A 15,840-nucleotide genomic window follows, 5' to 3' on the forward strand; every position below is an offset into this window, starting at 1 on the left:
AATTTTACCAGTGGCCATCACCGACTTGTTATGCCTGACTCACTTGGTCCGATTCTGCTTGAAATGTTCAGTATCGACGTCGACCATCTCAGCTACAGTTTACGATTTTTCAGCCTGAGCGACGTCGCGACTGAAAAATTGCGAGCGAAATCTCATCATGCGAATCAGGCTTTAGCATACATTCTGCGGCGTTCACGCGGAATGAATCGCTGCATGTCACATTGTTCACGCTAAGTTTTGCGGTGTAGCGTGCCTCGTTAATTTCGCTGAGGCCGCTCAAGTAGTCAGACATCGCCGGGAAGACGTTGAATCAACAATTCGAAAGCGAAAAAGGGCAGGGGGACTCACACTGACGCCGATAACATCGCATTTCAATGGTTTGTTTATGGGCGACGGCGAGCTTCTTGCCCAGACCCCTATCGCGCCTGCCCGGCGCCGGTGGCGTCCGCCAGGGGCGCTCCGGTTTGTTAGCAGACATGAGTTGGTGTATATATATATATATATATATATATAATGTGTTAATGTATCCACCTCGAGCAGCTTTTGGCAATTATTCACCAACTCCTTGATAGATATTTTACGCGAAATATCCGCGCACGCAACGCAACACACACAAAAAAAAAAAAAAAAAAGAGTAAGGCGAAACACGCTTTTGTACGCCATAAAGAAAAAAAAAAAAAGAGTTGTGGGGTAAACGATTGCGGTAATCGTTTCGGCAAGCTTTGCATAGTAGCACGCGTAGACGCACTTCGCTTACTTCGTCGCAAAAGAAGTTTACATATCATAATAGTGTCCACGCAGCCTTTTCTTTTTACCCTCGGCAAAGGGCTTTGAAGGCGTTACTGGTGTCGTCGTCGCCCTCTTTTAAACTCTCGTCGTCCGTTTTTCTCTCAGATAAGAGTCGGGAAATTAACGACGCACTTCCGCGTTTTTAAATGAGTGTAGGCCCCTATGGGGGTCCTCTCTAAAGCTCAAAAAGAATGTAAAAAAAAAATATCAATGAGACTTTATATATATTTTTTTTTATTTAAAATTCCTATAAGGCACTTTAAGGGAGGCAGAGTATTACGTGAAAAAAAAGGGGGGGGGGGGTCATAAAAAAAGTTCATTGGCAAAAATGTTAATCATGACAGCCGAGCAAAATATGCAAAACCAAGGTAAAATGATTAATAAGATAAATAAAAATATAAAATACCGATAAATAGATACGAGGAAAAAAGAAAACTAGATGTTATCATTACACAGTTTTTGAGTCTGACGCAAGGTGAAGTGGAAACTAAGGGACTTCATCCACCAACTATATGTATTGTTTTTCTTTTGAATATTTTGCTCTCTTACCAAGCCGGATTGCCGGCATGATTGAGCGTCGCTGTTAAAAATAACTGTCGGAAAGCGGTCGCGAGAGATGGAGAGAAAAGAGCTAAGGGAGAGGAAGTAGGTATGATGTAGCGAGAGGCGTAGCCCTTTAAAGTTGAGCCTGGGGCCTAGGCGTGTGGCGAGGAGGCGAGACCGGAAGTGAGTCGACCCCCGGAAGTGCACTTGCCGCCCCAACTTTTCTCGCCAGGGCCTCGTGCTTTTAGCGAGAGCCTCGGGATGAGCGCGAAGCGTAAAAGCCGCCGACGCGCTTGTCGTCTCCCTCGCGGGCTTCGTTTGATGTCGGCGTACTTCCTCGTTTTACGGCAGCCTTCCTTTTAGCTCTGTCTGGAATGGATTCTTTTTTTATTTTGTTCGCGGTTTGTTGTTGTAGTTTTTAGTAGACAAGACCACTACTTTTGTTGGCTTTAACCACATTTGGGGACTTCGTTGTCTTCCTTGGCGGTGTAATAGCAGGCTTCTGTAAAGTCGGTGTGACGTTCTCAAGATCACGCCACTACATGCGGTTGACCGTAACCTTATGCAAAGCTCAACACTCGCACAAGCTCGAACTTCTTTCTTTTTTTTTTTTAAATCTTTTTCAGAATTTTATTAAACAACATGGCGATCGCCATATTTTTAGGCATGCATCAATTTCACTGTTCGTAAGCACGCAACATGAGCAGATTGTGATGATGATGATGATGAAGCGTGTAATTGGATCCGAGTCCTTACCGGACAGTGTCGATGTGCTCCTTTTCGGCACGCGCTGAGCCGAGTCCTTTGGGGGCAAATCTAAGTCTCAACATTGCCTTCCTTTTCTTTTAGCCTGCCCCTTCTTTTTGTATGCGTCCGCGTCTTGCCAATGAATGTCAATGTCTCCGGTTTGTAGCAAAGTTCGGCAGCGAGTAGACTCTTCGAATGAGGGGTGTTCGAGGCAAATCAAACTCCCTCCTACTCACAGTCTTGTCTCACGTCGCGTCGGCGCCTCGGTCGCTCCTCCTCGCTCTGCCTTTCTTTGGGTTCATCGGGTGTGTGCTCGCGTTGTCGGTTACACGGCACGCGTCTCTGATGCGAGGGTACCGGTTGCGCGGCGTGGGCGTGCTGACAGAACGGCGACGTGAGCCAAAGTGCCCACACCACCCAAAAAGACAAAAGCCTGCGCCGTTTTTCTTTGACGTCATCAGTGGCGGTTCCCCGCAGTGCCGCCTAGCTCGCGTTCGCGTCGACGCCGTGTCACCTGGAGTGCAATGCTGACCTGGAGTGTCGCGAACTTCTGTCGAACCTTAGACCTTTTGGCGAAATTCGACATAGTCGATTTTTAAAACAGTGTTGCAAAACTTCTACAACTCCACTAAAAAAAAAAAAAGTATTGAAAGAAAAAAAAAACAACTTCATGTAGTAGGTTTTTGTGTGTGTTTGTGAGTAACTACAGTTGCTTGCAAAAAAAAAAAAAAAGCTTTTATGTTTTAAAGTTATAGATAGTTAATAAGAAACAATGCCCGATATCATGGCCTCCGAGATTTTCGGTGTGGAGGCCGTTCCGCTGGCTAGCATCAATCAGATCCCGCACTTCAGTCAAACTTTTGTCAAAGTTCCCGGTAAATTTCCAAAAAGAAAAAAAAGAAGAAAAAAGACGGAAGGCGTAGTGTCCTGCCGCTTCGAGGTGTCTGCAGTTTGGGGCGTGTCGAAGTTCCACTAACGACGACGTAATGCGCTGATTTCGTGTTTTATGCTGGAACACTTCTATCGCGTGAGCCGAGTGTCAGTGACACCTCTTGTGACGCATTTCCGCTTTCACGAGCCGCTCCGTTCTTCTCTTGCCAATCCGTCTCGCTGGCGGCCTTGTTTGTCAATCATTATTTGGTTATCTCTCCTCGGCACGTCATACTGCGAGGACCGCTACGAAACGCAGTGGTGACTTTCATGGGGATCGTTGCACCTGCTTCCCTTGGGCGGCTTCTTTGACCTTCTGATCGTTCTGTTCGGCGTGGGCGCGTCAAGAAAGGCTCGTCGACTCGCCTGGTGTGCGTGGGTGGATCGACCGAGTCCTTTCCGAACCGAGTATCTCCGTGTGTGCGCGCCCTTGCACGTGCTCCGTCTTTGTTTCTGTCTCTACCTGTTTCTGCCGATGTCTCTTCCCTTGCGTCTGTCTCTGTTTTGTCTCCGTGTCTGCTTATGTTTCAACCTATGTCTGTTTCTCTCCCCCCCCCCCCCTCTCTCTCTCTCTCTCTCTTGCTTGTCTGCCTCTGTCTTTGTCTCTGCCCCTGTGCCTCTGTCCGCGTGCTTGGTTGCTTATGGGCGCCGCTAGTCTGTGCTGTTTTTATCTGCGCTGTGTTGCGGCAGTGTCCGATAACCTGTGGACAGAGCGGGCAGTCTGGAAGGGAACTCGACACTCGGCTTAGACAAGAACTCGTCAAATTCCACATCCTTTTTTTTTAATTATTTTATCGCAGTTACAGATATAATGTCGACGGGTTTGTTTTTCTCGCCATCTCCGTGCAAATCCGTTCGCATTTTTTTTTTTTTTTTTTTACTTTTTCTAGTTTTTGCTGTGCCGTTTGAACGTTTTGGCCGATGCCATTTTCAGCGTTCTTGCTCGACCCGTGTTTTACTCGCTTTCCAAAACGAGGAATTCGCACGTGTCGGTCTGCGGATTTAAAAGCATCAGAAAACTGTATACGTGCCACGACGACGTTCACACACAAGGGCGTCTTCCCTTGCTCGCACTACGCGTGCGCAGGAAACCCTGTTTAAATGAAAACGAGACATCTGCAGCTTGGCGTGACGTCAGAAATTTGAGTCGGTGAATTTAATTAGAGCCATAAAAGGTTTAACGGCTGAGTAAACGAGCTGGCATAACCGTCACGATAAATTTTATCATCGCAAAACCAGAAATTTCATCCTTTTGAGTGGGTTGGTTATACAGTATACAAATTTAGGGATAGAACATAAATTGACAGACAGGAATGACTCCTGAAAAGAAACAAAGAACGTAAAAGGAATACATGACTTTTCTACTGGCATCAACATTGTTGTCCCCTTTGGCAGTCATGTCTGTCCTTCCGTTAATATTCTCTCCCTAAATAGGGAGTTTTCGTAGATCGTTTCCGCTGTCCCGCAACGGCTCTCCGCAACCAGCTACGCTAGCCGGAACTCTACAGTCAAGGCCATCGGCGCGCCGGCGCAGTAGCGGCTGCTTCGTTGCGGAGGGCTTAGCGCAGAGGGAAACGCGGTCTACGAAAACTCCCTAATGTGCGTATCAGCGGAGAAAATTTCTCTGCCGTCGCGCCATCGGGTATGCTTTCCTGGAAACTCGAAAGTGAGGATGCTTCAGCATCTCTCCTCAACCTCTCCTGGCTCCCCCTCTCCTCACGCCATAATAAACAACAGCAATCTCCATTGTCGAAAGCAGAGCACGGGATGTGCTTGCTGGTCAGACGGAGTACCGCCGAGGTTCGCGGCGCCTTCTAAAGTTCTATTCACACAGTAGAGCTCGCACTGTGAGCCTGGTATGTTGCGACAGACAGACTATGGTGGGCTTCCCGCCTTACCGGTAAATAGACTCGTTCGCATGGAAAGCGGTCCGAGCAGCGGCATGCAGCGGCGGCGCGCGCTGGCCAAACGAGGTCGCCTCGGTGGATTCTGGCGGGCGAAATCGGGCGCCCTTGATACCGGTCGCTCGCTCTTTTCTTTTCTTCTTTCTTTATTTCTTCCGAAAGAGGAAGCGACGTGGGAAAAACAACATGGGCTCCGAGGATGCGCGCCGAGGAAAGGGGAAGGCCTGAAAAAGCTGCAGCAGCAAAAGCAAGATCCACAGGAGAAACACCCTGCGGCAATCGTACGGCCCAGCCTGCCAGGTCGACACTTCGAGGTCCGCGGGCTGGCTTTCTGTACCGAAGGAAACGGAGCGAATTCGGGTCGCCGCTGCGAATGTCTGCCTGCTGCGATGCTTTGAAGTGGCCCCGCCATGTTGACTTCGGAGCACGAGTGTGCCAGAGATTCGTGTACAAGGTTCCGCGATTCTTTCTATCGCTTTCCCCCCAGTCAATCAATCAACTAGACTATCTAATCTCCGTGCGGGGCTTCGTTCTCAAGTGGCTCCAAAAATCAATTTATTTTGCTCTTGTTTCTGGTTCACACACTTGCGTTTGACTCCGACCGACTGAGACAAGACCGGTTTTTAATCCTCTTGCGACTGGTTACGAACAGCTGCTCAGCGATGCAGCCGGTCGCAATACGTCGCAGTTGTACTCGGTGGGACTCATGAAGGTGTGTGAAGAGGATTACAAGCCAGTCTTGCCTCAGTCGTCGCAGGCAAACGCGTGTGTCTGTACGAACCTTGAACCAATCTGACCTCTTTTCTCTTTTCCTTTTTAACGAATTGCTGTTATTAACTTGGATGCCGCCGTGTTTGATGTGACCTTGCGCAACAACGCAGACACCAAAGAGGAACTGTCACCAAATCGGTGATGGTTCCTGTGTGTTTGTTGCACGAGAAAAAAAAAAAAAATAAAATATGAAACGTGGAAATTCCTACGCTCCTCAGGGTTGTTTCGGTCTCAAGGCGGGAACTTTCAAACGGAAGCTGCCACCGCGAGTTCCTCCGCGATAAAGCGTGGCGTGGCCCGAGCTGCGACACGTCTTTGCCTTCGTTTTGTTCTTCCTTTCACGCGTCCCACTGTCCGGACGCTGATTGTCGACGACACGAGCAGTTCCGCGAACGGGCGGTTGTTGCCGTTCCCAGACGCTATTCCCCCGAGCTTTTTTTTCTCTCTTCGATTCCTTGTTTGGCCACCTCTCGCTGTTTCCGTGCCTGATTTTGCAGAGGCTAGCTCGCGTTCGCATTCTGGAACAAGCTCTTCGAAGCGATGACACATCGTGCGCGAGTCCGTTCGCTTGTTTGTTTCGGCCGATCTGCATATTTTTCGGCGTAGTTTTTCGCCGAGCGTCGTGGTTTGCTGGTGTCGTGAATATGGGCCGTTTTCGGCGAAGCTCTGGAGTTGGATAAACGGCATAGACTGCGGTGATCTCTGTACCACGGTGGGTTCCGATTTAGTACGTTACGTTCATCCTCGGTGGCTTTTTGTTGACATTCGTTTCGTGGAATAGAAAGTGCGCGGAAAGATGTTTCGTCGCGGGCTCGCAGCGGTATTATCGTGCGACTCAAAACCAAAAGGTTTATAGACCGTTGGGGCTTGTTTTGTCGGCTTCGAGTTTTGAATGTAGTATTAAACACAATTGACAGTTTTTTTCATCATAATTGCAAAAGCGCTAAAGACAAGGACTGAAGAGGTTCAGAATTGGAAGACACACTAAAATCTCTTGCAGTTTTAACGCGTCGTCTCTGATTTGGTGGTGTCATATATAAAGGTACATTGCACCACTGTCCAGTTTTTTTTTTCTTTTTGTTTATTTGCACTATTGGGTTGATCAGTTTCGTGACGACATTAGAGAGTTTCAGAATATCGTTCCGATAACGATACCCGATACTCTGCCGTCGCCTTTGTGCGGTCGTCGTATCGTTATCGGGGGTATCGGGAGTATTTGAACGATCTACTAAAACTCTCTACTGCTCGCTGGATTTTAATGGCTTAGCCGCGGCGGCGGCGACGGCGACCACGCCGTGGCTGCTGCCTCATTTAAAACAAATGTCACATAGGATTTTTTTTTTATTTATTTAAATTATTTTCAACGGACGGGCGGAGGACGTAACTATATGAATAAAGATAGAAGAGTTTTGTGCTGGTCTGTCTTGAAGCTGCCTATTTTTCTGTTTCTTTTTTTCTTTTGTAAGCAAAAGCTACAAAGAAAAGACGGAAGTTTTTTACGCTTTCTGGCACCGTGACGCATTTTCACTTTTCTGCCGAAGATACGCTTCTCTGCTTTTACGTAGCACGTACTTGCCGCGGTTTTCCCCCCTTCGACGTGCTTCACGCGTACACGTCTGTCTCGTCAGTTCCTGGACGTTTTCTTTGTATATTTTTTTGTCGGCTTTTTTTTTTTCGGTCGCAGCCGCAGTGTCATCGACTATACGCATGCCGCGTTTTTGTTCGTCATTTTTCGTTGAACGCTGTCTGCTTTGTTCTGGAGTTTCGTTGTACGTTTCTGCTCAGCTGAAGACCGTTGCTAAATAGGTTAGGGCGCAATTTTCTTTAATGACAGGGCGCGTTTCTACACCGTCGTTCGGTCTGCTTGAACGGAAATAGGTCAGTCTGCTTGGGGAGCTACGAAAACTCCATTCAATTTTCTCGATGCTAGTAACTGGACTATTGTTTTCTCAACGACGAAGCTGCATAATTGGCAGATATAGCGTGGACATGTCTTCTAATGACGTGTTAGAAGCGATGTGACCCAATCAACTTTCCATCATCCTATGCGAAGAAGGCGAAATTGCCGGACATGCGCTGTTGTGCTTGTATACATCGGTAGTTTTGAAAAAAAAAAGAAACACGCCAGTTTGTTGTGTCATGAATATCGTGCTCCACATTCCACTAGCTCTTAGAACTATTGCAGCAACCTTACTCGCACAGGAATCGAGATGCTTTTTCTTGGCATCGGTGATGTCTGAGGCTGTTGCAGAATGAAAACAAATAGCAACTGGAGACAATCTTAAATGCTGAAACCTGGTTTTAGATTTGTGAGGAGGTGTTGGGCACACAAGCTTGGCTTAGAGCAACTGCTCAGTTACACCATTTACGTGTGTTGGCGGGAATCTTGTGAATTCTGTGTGTAGTTGATCCATACAGGGAGTATTCACTGGTGTCCATAGCTGTGTGCGCAACTGATGAGCGCACCTGCACAGCGACCTTTCGGAGCTCTTTTGCAACCTGCATTCCACACCATCAAAAGTGCCAGTCTTAGTAGCTTATTAATGTGAGCTCGTTCTGAGCATGGACTCAATCATGGCATCCAGTGAATCCCCTCCATAGTTGAGGGGTTACTTACATAGTGTACATGTTTTAATCATGTAGGCGACTTGAAGCGTCTGTTCAAACCTTACACAGAATATCTGATAGTAAGAAAAACAGCAATTTCTAAGACTTACTGCATGGGTACTGACATAATTTTAGGTTGTATGCATATAGCTGTCAATTGGCCACAGTCCCCTTTTACCACCTTACCACCTATGGTGCATAATTGAAACAAATCCACCTTGCCAACCATCGCAGAAGTTGTTGTTGCCTGCTCTGTCAAGTGTCCATTTGTCTGTTTCGGGGGCCTTTGCGTGGAAACGGAAAACTTAAGTCTGCCGTCCTTCTGTCATCCGGCAGATTGACTACCCGGACTGCGAGCTGCTGCGGCCTGGGCAGCGGCAGTCGTGCACTACCATGAACTTGGAGCGGCTGCTCGCCCTGGAGCCGGACGAGGTGGCCGTGGAGACCAGGCTTCCTCACCACCACCACCTGCAGGTCCGGGGGGTCCCAAAACGTTTCTCACCCATGCGTCGTCAATTGATCCCTAAGGCCGAAGTCGCACAGCTTGTATGTCTCACAAACGGCACAGTGGTCGCCATAGACACTACGACGGAATTGTCTGCGGACATGCTCGAAGCAGCTTCATACGCTTGTATGCTTCGAACATGTCTGCAGACAGTTCTTTGTACGATTAATGTGAGTAGACTACCATACAAGGAAGAAGCACACCTCAGACAGGCTGTGTTCCAAATCTTACTCAAATGGATCCAAATTACTCTGGCGGGTCGTGTCACGTGACAACACTGATTGAAAAACGCTGGACGAGGGTAGGTTTTGGAACGCCAAGGTACAAAACCCTTACCCTGGAGTACGATAGAGTAAATTTTGGAACACGGCCACAGTGTCCACAGGATGCCTTTTGTATGACATATTCGCGGTGCGACCGCAGCCTAAAAAAAACGAGCGTCCCGGTTCTAGCAAGTTGCCCGCGACACTAACAAAAGTGTGGGCACGGGAGCGCAGTTTCGCAACACCTTTCAGTTGCCCGAGCCCTCGCGTTCTGGGGAAAACACTTTCTAGGGTAAAGACTGAAAACGGTGTGATGCTACCCTACACAAGTGAAATGCTGACTTTCAACTGAAGTTGAGTCTATCGGAAGTAGCTTGAATTGTGTCTTCTACACATCTCTGTCCGCAAGCCGTTTCTACATTTACCAAAATAATACCCCATTGCACTTTCTAAAGCCCCGAACTAACACTCGTGCCGCCCCACTGTAATGCATAGAGCCATTAAGATTGGCTGCAGGGAGCTGCAGTTTCTCCAAGAGGTGTATATTTTGGCATCCATACTCTCGTGAAAATTTGAAAGCATGGCCAAATCTAAGAATCCCTCGTTCATTTCTTTTGAGTGCCAATTTTTGTCCCATAGTGTATGAACTATGGGAGATAAGACCATCCATAAGGATGGTCTTATCTCCCATAGTTCATAGAAATGGGGCAGATTCCCTCTCTATTTGGCAAGCACAGAAAGCAGTACTAAAAGCACCTTGCCACATTTGGTTGCTTACAACGAAGTAGGGGCTTTGTACTCTTCTCATGCATGGTTTAAGGAAGGGTCAGAGCTGAAAATAAATGCAGAAACCTGTCTTCTGTTTCGCCTGGTACTGAGTAAAGTACATCTAAAAAGTACCTGAAGTATAAGGTAAATGAGAGGTTATGTACGTCAAGTAAAGTAGTAATAAGTATACTGATGCAATGTACTTGGAAGTAAAATACTATACACAAACTCAACTCTCCTACGTCACGCCGCAGTGGTGGCGCGTCGGTCGCGCTTCCGGTGTGGGGCGGTGGGCAGAAGTCGCCGTGCGAGACATGCATTCTTGTGTTCTTTTCGGATAAACCAGACAAAAAACCTGCATTCTCGTCAAAATGCTGCGAGGGGGGCTGTAGCAAAAGATTCTGGAAAGGTTTGAAAATCACTTTTTATGTGTTTCTGCCCGCTCCGTTCGTCCGGGTACGTGGATAGTACCTGTGAAAAGGGTAAACCAGACGCTGTCGAACTACGATTGCTTGTGCGGGCGACACTTTGTGGTTGGCAGATGTGTTTTTGTTTTGTTTCAACATGAACGAGAGAAAACCGCCAAGTTGTCCGGGCCACCCGCGGGTTCAGTGCGTCTTCAAATTCACACGGCCGCCTGATCAATCAAACTTTCGTCTGCTCTTTCGAGCCTGCTTTTTGTCGTCTGCTCTTTCGAGCCTGCTTTTTGTCGTCTGCTCGTTTAAACAAAAGCGATCCGTAGACCAAACTTTGACCCAGTGATTGCAATAAGAAGTAATTGCAGGCGTCAAAAGACTTATGTAGGCTCGGTGTAAAGAGTAGATACAAGATGTTGACCATTGGTACCAGTGGCCATCACCGACTTGTTACGCTTGGTCTGTTCCCGCTTCCGAATTTCAGTATCGACGTCTATCATCGCCGCTACCTTCTACACTTTTGCAGCACGAGCGACGTTGCAACCGAAAATATCTAGAAGAATCTCATCGTGGTTTTGGCGTCCATTCTGCGGCGTTCACGCGAATGAATCGCCGAATGTCAAGTTATTTACGCAAAGTGTAGTGGTGTAACGAGCCTTGATAACTTCTCTCAGGCGATGAAGTGGTAAGACATTGCTATGAGGACGTAGAATAGACAATTCCAACGCGAAAAACAGTATGCAGACTTACACAGACGTCGACAACGTGACATTCCTATGGTTTGTTGACGTGGGACGCGGTGCTTCTTGCCCGCACTCATTTGTGCAAGCGTTCGAACTGTCGTCTGCTCTTTCAAACTTGTCTGCTTTTTCTTGTCAGCTCGTTCAAACGACAGCGGTCCGTAAACCAAACGTTGACCCGGTAATTGCGATAAGAACTAATTGTGCAGGCCTCAAAACACTCTTGAAGGTTGGTTGGGGTAAGTAGGCTAAGTGTTTACAGTAGATACAAGAAGATGTTGATCATGGTTACCAGTGGCCATCACTGATTTTTAATGCCCGATTCTACTTGCGGTTCTCAGTATCGACGTCCACCATCTCAGCTACGGTCCACGCTTTTGCAGCCCGAGCAACGTCGCGAGTGAAAATAGCGAGCAGAATCTCGTCATGCGAGTCGGGCTTTAGCGCCCATTCTGCGGCGTCCACGTGAAATGAATCGCTGCAAGTCACATTATTCACGCAAAGTTTTGCCTCTTTAATTTTGCTGAAGCCGCTCAAGTAGTCAGACATTGTTAGGAGGACGTAGAATCAACAATTCCAAAGAGAAAAAGAGCACGGGGACTCCCACCGACGCAGAAAACAATGCAATTCAATGGCTTGTTTATGGGCCACGGCGGGCTTCTTGCCCACCGCGCATGCGCGGCGCCGGTGGCATCCGCTAGGGGCACTCCGGTTTGTTTGTAAACATGAGTTGGTGTATATATACAATGTACTTTCAAAGTAAAGTTTAAGTACTTTTTTAACACAATATTTTATGGTGCCCTTTCATTCCCCCATGCAATGTTTTTTCTCTCTCTCTCTCTTTTGAAGTTGTATGCATTGCTTTATGAGTAACCGGGGTACATCATTTTTTTTTTTTGTGAATGGCGGCAAATATTGGATAAAGTCAAGTGGCCAAAGAGAACTTACTTTAGTCTCGCTGGTGGCTAACAAACTATTTAACACAATCAACCTATAAGGCACATATTTATATTGATATTATAGCCACCATTACTTCCCTTGGAGAAATTGTCAAATAACGTCTTGAAAAACGTGCGTTTTCACATGAGGATACCCCATTTTTTTGTTAGTGCTTGGACTCAACCTTACTGGAAAAACCAAGTACACAAGCACATTGTTCTTGAAAGGGCTTAATTTCACTGAGACTAAATTTGGGGAATGTACTCTAACTTCGAGAGTTGTACTTTCCTCGGAAAGTACAAGAAAAATACTTTGAGTAAACTACAAGTACATCCTGAGAGAATGTACTTCAAGTAAAGTACAAGTTTTCTAAACCTATTTGAAGTACAGTGGACTCCTCTTAAACGGAACTCGAAGGGACAGAAAAATTTGTTCCGTTTATCAGAAGTTTCATTAAAGCAAAGCACATAAAATGAGTGAAATATGACTTTATTTCACAAGCATGATGTCCAGCTAATGTAGCTGACTAGAAAAAAGAGGTAATGGTAGTTTGTTTTGCATTTTGTAATCGCTTTTTGACGAAGTAGGTGTGCATGCCTTGGAGGTTGCGCAGAAATTCCGCACAGCCTTCAGATTCAAAGTAGCGCTGCAAGAGAGCAACAGCCTCCCTCGCTGTGCAGTCTGGCACTGCAGCAGGACCGGGGTCATTGCATTCCACGTCATCTTCACTGGAGCTTGAGGCCTCCTCACCTTGAACTTCAGCTACCAGCTCTTCAATGCTCTCTTCACGACACGTGGTGACGTTTGCATCTAACGTTTCATAATCTTGTCGTGTGAAAGAAGTGGAAGATACCAGCTGACCGAAAAGGATGTCAGCATCAGCCGCATCAGCGTCAGCAGTATCCCCTTCCTCCTCTGGAATGACTTCTTGTCTTGCGAAGCCAGCGTGGTGAAAGCATCTTTGCACGGTTGAGACTTTAACTTGCTCCCAGGCATAGGTCAGCATGTGAAGTGCCGAAAGCAAGTTCACACTATAATCTTTCCCACTGTCTGCACAAAGAAGCATTCGGTGGAGTAGCTGGCGGCGGTAGTAGACTTTCAGGTTCTGAATAACGCCTTGGTCCATTGGCTGGATTACTGCAGTTGCGTTCGGTGGCATGAACTCAAGGATGATGGACTTAAGCCCATCCACTTCACCATGGGCGGGGCAGTTGTCTACAATAAAGACGACTTTCCTGCCCTCACGGGTAAATCTCGCAGCCAGGTTTCGAAAATCGTTTGCGTCATCCACACTTTTCTGTTTGCATAATAAGTGACGGGCAGCTCCCGGATGCCTTTACTACACACAGAGGAGTGGCGCCCACTGGATACGTTGTCCTGCTGCTTCTTTTGTCCTCGTAGTTTTCCACGCTCTGCTTTTCTTTGCTGCTTTCTTCGACTTTGCAGTACCACACCCTTGAAACAACGAGGGTTTTGCGCTTTTCCCACTACCACCAGCCTCAACTTATCACTGCCGTCCATATTGGCACCAACCAGCACTGTGATGCGCTCTTTACTCCGCTTACCCCCAGTACAAGTTTCCCCTTTGAAGGTGAGAGTCTTGGTCGGGAGCGCCTTGTAGAACAGTCCCAGCTCGTCGGCGTTGTACACATCTCGTGCTTCAAAGGTTTGCAGAATTTCCTGCAACCGCCCCTGCTGCCAGTTGCTACAAAGGTTTCTGTTGACTGCTGCACCTTCCCCAGAAATAGTCTTAAAGACTAGGCCGTGGCGCTTTTTAAAACGGCTGAGCCAACCGTCGCTCATTTTGAAGTTATCTATTCCCAACTGAGACGCAATCTCTCCAGCCTTTTCTTCGAGGATGGGGCCGCTGATCGGGAAATTAGCACTTCGCGCGCGCTTAAACCAGAGAAAAAGGACGTTCTCTATTTCCTCAAAAGGCGTCTTTCGCATCCTCCTTCGGTCGGTGGCAAAGCTTCCGCGCTTTACAGCGTCTTGAATCTTTTCTTTGTCCTTTGATATCCTTGAGAGTGTAGACTTCGGGATATCGAACTTCCTTGCGATCTCCGTCTTCGAGAGGTCACCACGATCCAGCTCTTGAAGGATCTTCATTTTCGTAGCAAGCGAGATCGCTTGGTGCGGCCGCTTTTTTACCGCTTCCATCACAACACGGCAAGCGGACACTGGTTTGCGTACTCGATGGTAAACTTGACGCGCAACAGACGAGGCGCTAACCCTAATGGCGGTAGAAAGACTGGATTGGATTGCCTTAATATAATGGCTTGGATGGATGGATGAATGGCTGTACCGTACCCTTTGTAACGAGCGGCACCTCGCGTCACCTAGCCTAACAACTTTTTTTTTTTTTTTTATAATAATATTTGTATAAATTTTGTTCTAACACAACCCCTTTCCCTTTAAAGTGTCCTCAGTCTTGGCTATTGCGTACTCCATGGTTGTGAGACTGCTGTAGCTATTTCCGATGTCCGCGGTAGCCATGGGTAGTTTCGGTTTCGGTCCCGTTTAACCGAAGTAAGCAAAAAGGGGGGTTCCGATTACCCGAAGAATTTATCATTAAATACATAGGAAACCAACCGAAACAACCTTTAGAGTTCCGTTTATCCGAATTTTCCGTTTAAGCGAGTTTCGTTTAATGGGAGTCCACTGTAGTACTTTAAAGTACAATGCACTTACCATTCTTCCCAAACGTGGTTTTGCCTCTTTCCAAACAGCAACTTCCGTTGGACTGTCAGCAGACGGCACTGCACAGGGAAGGGCTGCTCAAGTCCAACCGGAGTTCCCGCAGCAGCGACACGTCGTCTGCGTACTCCGGGTCGGACACCATGCAGTCCGTCCAGTCTTCCCTGGAGGACAACGAGGTGGACTTTACAGGGTTGGTTGAGAGCGCGGTGGACTCCGACGAGGAGGAGGACCTAGCAGAGTCTATAGATGTAAGTAGCGGTGGTCGTTGTCTTTTTTTCTTTTTTGACCGTATGTACTTAAAATATTTTTCAGCGAGAAATTACAGATGTTCAGTGAAATTTGAATTACAATAAGGACTAATAACATGGACATTTTGGAGCTTTTCTTTCTTCAAGTAAGTTCGTACAGGTTTGAAGAAGGAAAGACTCTTCCCGAAACATCTGCATTATTAGAGTTTCTATTTTTATTCAAATTTCTTTGAATGTCTTCAGTTGCACTAAGAGAGCATTTTAGAATGATGTTTGACCAAGCAATGTGTGGACTTTCAGTTTCAGTGTGAAATATCGCTGTATCAGTGAAGCATTCTGAATATCAGTGTATCATTTTTAGTATTGATGGGCATATATTGCTCAATCTAGGGAAATTAAAGCAGGCATTAGTGACTTTTGGTTGTTTTTATTTTTACTTGTTAGAATGAATTAAGTTTGCTCCCTGTTGAAGGAAGCACTTTAATATATTGAATGATCATGTGCCGTTATAAGGAAGAAACTAGAAGACATAAGAGAGTGCTTAGAGAAAATTCACATCTTTTGTTTGGTTGTTGCGGCCAACAGATCCTCGTTTGATGGATTGAAATACAGGATGATGATCCCACAATATGACGAAGGATCATTGTAAAGAAGGCACTGTGTAACAGCTTTTCGTAGCTGGTGGAATGATCCCAAAGTGGCATAAATGAACTCTCGGTTCTTCTCCGAAGCTTGCCAGATGCCCTCCGTTAGTTTGGCAGATAAATTCTGGGCTTGTGCTGTGTGCTACTAGTTGCTGTAGAAAAAAGGAAAAAAAAATTCCTCTTCTGGTTTATTTTTTTAGATATCTTCTTAATGTTTTCACGCGAAGCAAAGAGCTCCAAGTTTCTGTGGTGAACTTTGCACTGGTTTCAAACAACCTATTTGACCTGCCCTTCATGGCAGAGCTGTGCTTGAAAAGGAATGTCTC

At 46.7% G+C, this 15,840-nt stretch overlaps 1 protein-coding gene across 10 annotated transcripts in view; it reads left to right on the plus strand.

Annotated features, from left to right (window-relative positions):
* Positions 1-15,840, plus strand: part of LOC8041312 (rap guanine nucleotide exchange factor) — a 397,988-nt gene that overhangs the window by 348,234 nt on the left and 33,914 nt on the right. For all 10 annotated transcript variants that reach the window (XM_042292313.1, XM_042292316.1, XM_042292315.1 and 7 more), the window contains 2 exons: positions 8,628-8,765; positions 14,652-14,870. In XM_042292313.1, coding sequence (XP_042148247.1) covers positions 8,628-8,765; positions 14,652-14,870 — 357 coding nt within the window. The remainder of the gene's footprint in view (positions 1-8,627; positions 8,766-14,651; positions 14,871-15,840) is intronic.

The sequence above is a fragment of the Ixodes scapularis genome, unplaced genomic scaffold (genome assembly GCF_016920785.2).
Source record: "Ixodes scapularis isolate PalLabHiFi unplaced genomic scaffold, ASM1692078v2 PGA_scaffold3__209_contigs__length_174095766, whole genome shotgun sequence".
NCBI lineage: Eukaryota > Metazoa > Arthropoda > Arachnida > Ixodida > Ixodidae > Ixodes > Ixodes scapularis.